Below are 2238 nucleotides of genomic sequence, written 5' to 3'. Positions count from 1 at the left end.
TATACATACTTATATATATACATATATATATATATATGTCTGTATGTATGTATATGTATAATTTTAAGAAAATAAAGATAAATTAACTATTTATTAATTACAAAATTGGACATCATCTCTGACGGCTGTTTCGACTCAAGTCTAGAAATTAATTAGTATAATTAGAAACATTTTAAAGTTGAACCTCATCGCAGATGGAAAAAGATATACCCTTACATTTTTTATATTTATTGTGTGTTGAGTGTAGGGACCAAATCCACTAACTGTACTTATCATTGGTGATTGAGTATATTGCTGTTATTGTTGTTGCTGATGCTGGTGATGATGTTTAACCCTAGATCGATTCTGGTAGATGACCAGTTATCGACAGTGTTCACGTCGAGACCATCCGGACCAAGTTATTCAGTGTCCTTTCCTGAAGTGAACTGGCAGAGTTGCTAGAGCTTCGAACAGAATGCATTGTCGTATTTGTTCCGACTCTCTAAGCTCAGTGTTTAAATCCCACAAAGGCCAGCTTTCTTTAGGGGTCGATAAAAAGGTATTAATCCAAGGCGGTAGACTGGTGGAACAATAAGAACGTCGGATCGGATGTCTTGCGAAGTTTGTTCCAACTCTTTATCTTCTGGGTTCAAATCCCGCCGTAGCCTACTTGGATAGGAAATTTAACCCGGCTTAACACCATTACCTGGTGCTTCGAGTAACTTTAACGGACTCTAGCCTATTGCAAGCATTCGGGTTCAGGTTTTCGGTTGGAAGAGATCCTCCTTGCTCCCTTCCACCAGTCTGGGAGGTTCTGTAACAGGTTACGTAACTCTGTCTTCCACCCAGATTTAAAATAATTGATAAACAAGGTGGTAGGGTGATATTTAAGGGAAATTTTGCTGCTATCTTTAGCAGGCCGTGTGATGACGTAGAAGCACCATCATTAATTCAGATAATGGTAGCAGAAGACAATTGAAATGTTTGAATATAAGAATGTTCAGCAATCACATAATGGAACGCAGTACTGACTTAAGGCGTGGGCACACTAAACAGTTACCCATGAACCTCACGGATCTTGGAGGCCTAATTCTGATCTATATATGCTGTGGCTTACTGCCAATAAATAAATAGTATAGGGCCCAGTGTATTTGATTTGCTTGGCGGGGATGGGATCTATAATGCTGCAAAGATGGCCCTGACTGATCGTCATTTATCATAATTTCTTATTCTCATTTCCGATCTAATCCTTACAAAGACCGAATTCGTTGAACGACACACGGGTTATCAACTCTGATGTCATCACGAGCAGTGTCGTCGGTGTGGCCAGGAGTAAGTTTCAACGCCTCTCTTCCCCGATCATCCTTGTCTTTCAACTAAAGGTAAGATGGCGTCTTTGATTTTCATTACAGTCTTCATAATCATTGCAAAATTGTTATCGTATCTTGTTTGTGTATTACTGTACATTTATGTTGTTGTTGTTGTTGTTGTTATTTTTGTCGTCGTCGTCGTTGTTGTTATTGATGTTTCTGAGGATGTCATTAGAGCGTCTGATAAACTGCTTTGCGGTATTTGTTCCGGCTCTGAGTTCAGATCCCGCTGAGGTCGAATTTACTCCCGAGTATCGATAAAAGCACCAGTTGAGCACTGGGTTCGATGTAATAGACGTAACCCTTCCCCTAAAATTTCAGGCCTTGTGCTTACAGTAGAAAGGATTATTATATTTATACGCCTTCTATGAAACGTCTCATTCCATCGTCCTGTACTGTCCCAAGGAGTTTCATGAACCCTTAATGGTTAATAAAGAAAACATTATCATTATTATTATTATTAATAAGTATTATAGTACTTATTTTTTCTGCATTGAGCAATATTATAAATTTAATCCAAAACATACAGATTTGGGAGTCTGCATCGAGAACAGTAAACGAGACAAAACATTAGAGTACAAGGCAATCAATTTTGAAGTATATAGAAGAATTAGAGTTAACGTTTCGGAGAGAGATCCTTCGCCAAGATGAACCAGATAAATGATAGCACTAAACAGAATGCCAATAGTGTTATTGAATCAATAGGACGTTTAACAACCAAGAGAGGCAATGGGCATGGGTATATGGCAGTGAACGTTTTATAGCACCTATGAAAAAGCGTGTTTTTGTTTTTAGTTTTTGGGTTGTTTGTTTTTGTTTTTTGTAGTGAGGTCGGTAAACGGAAGTTAGTCTCGAAATAAAAATAAGGTAGCGACCGTTTCAAAGGATG

The 2238-nt window shown here is 38.1% G+C and overlaps 1 protein-coding gene across 1 annotated transcript in view; it reads left to right on the top strand.

The window, feature by feature from the left end:
* Positions 1 to 2238, top strand: part of LOC106870463 (cadherin EGF LAG seven-pass G-type receptor 1) — a 143646-nt gene that overhangs the window by 99643 nt on the left and 41765 nt on the right. The window contains exon 11 of the mRNA XM_052969136.1: positions 1238 to 1361. Coding sequence (XP_052825096.1) covers positions 1238 to 1361 — 124 coding nt within the window. The remainder of the gene's footprint in view (positions 1 to 1237; positions 1362 to 2238) is intronic.

This window comes from Octopus bimaculoides, chromosome 7, assembly GCF_001194135.2.
Source record: "Octopus bimaculoides isolate UCB-OBI-ISO-001 chromosome 7, ASM119413v2, whole genome shotgun sequence".
NCBI lineage: Eukaryota > Metazoa > Mollusca > Cephalopoda > Octopoda > Octopodidae > Octopus > Octopus bimaculoides.
This window is presented reverse-complemented; position numbering and strand designations above follow the sequence as displayed.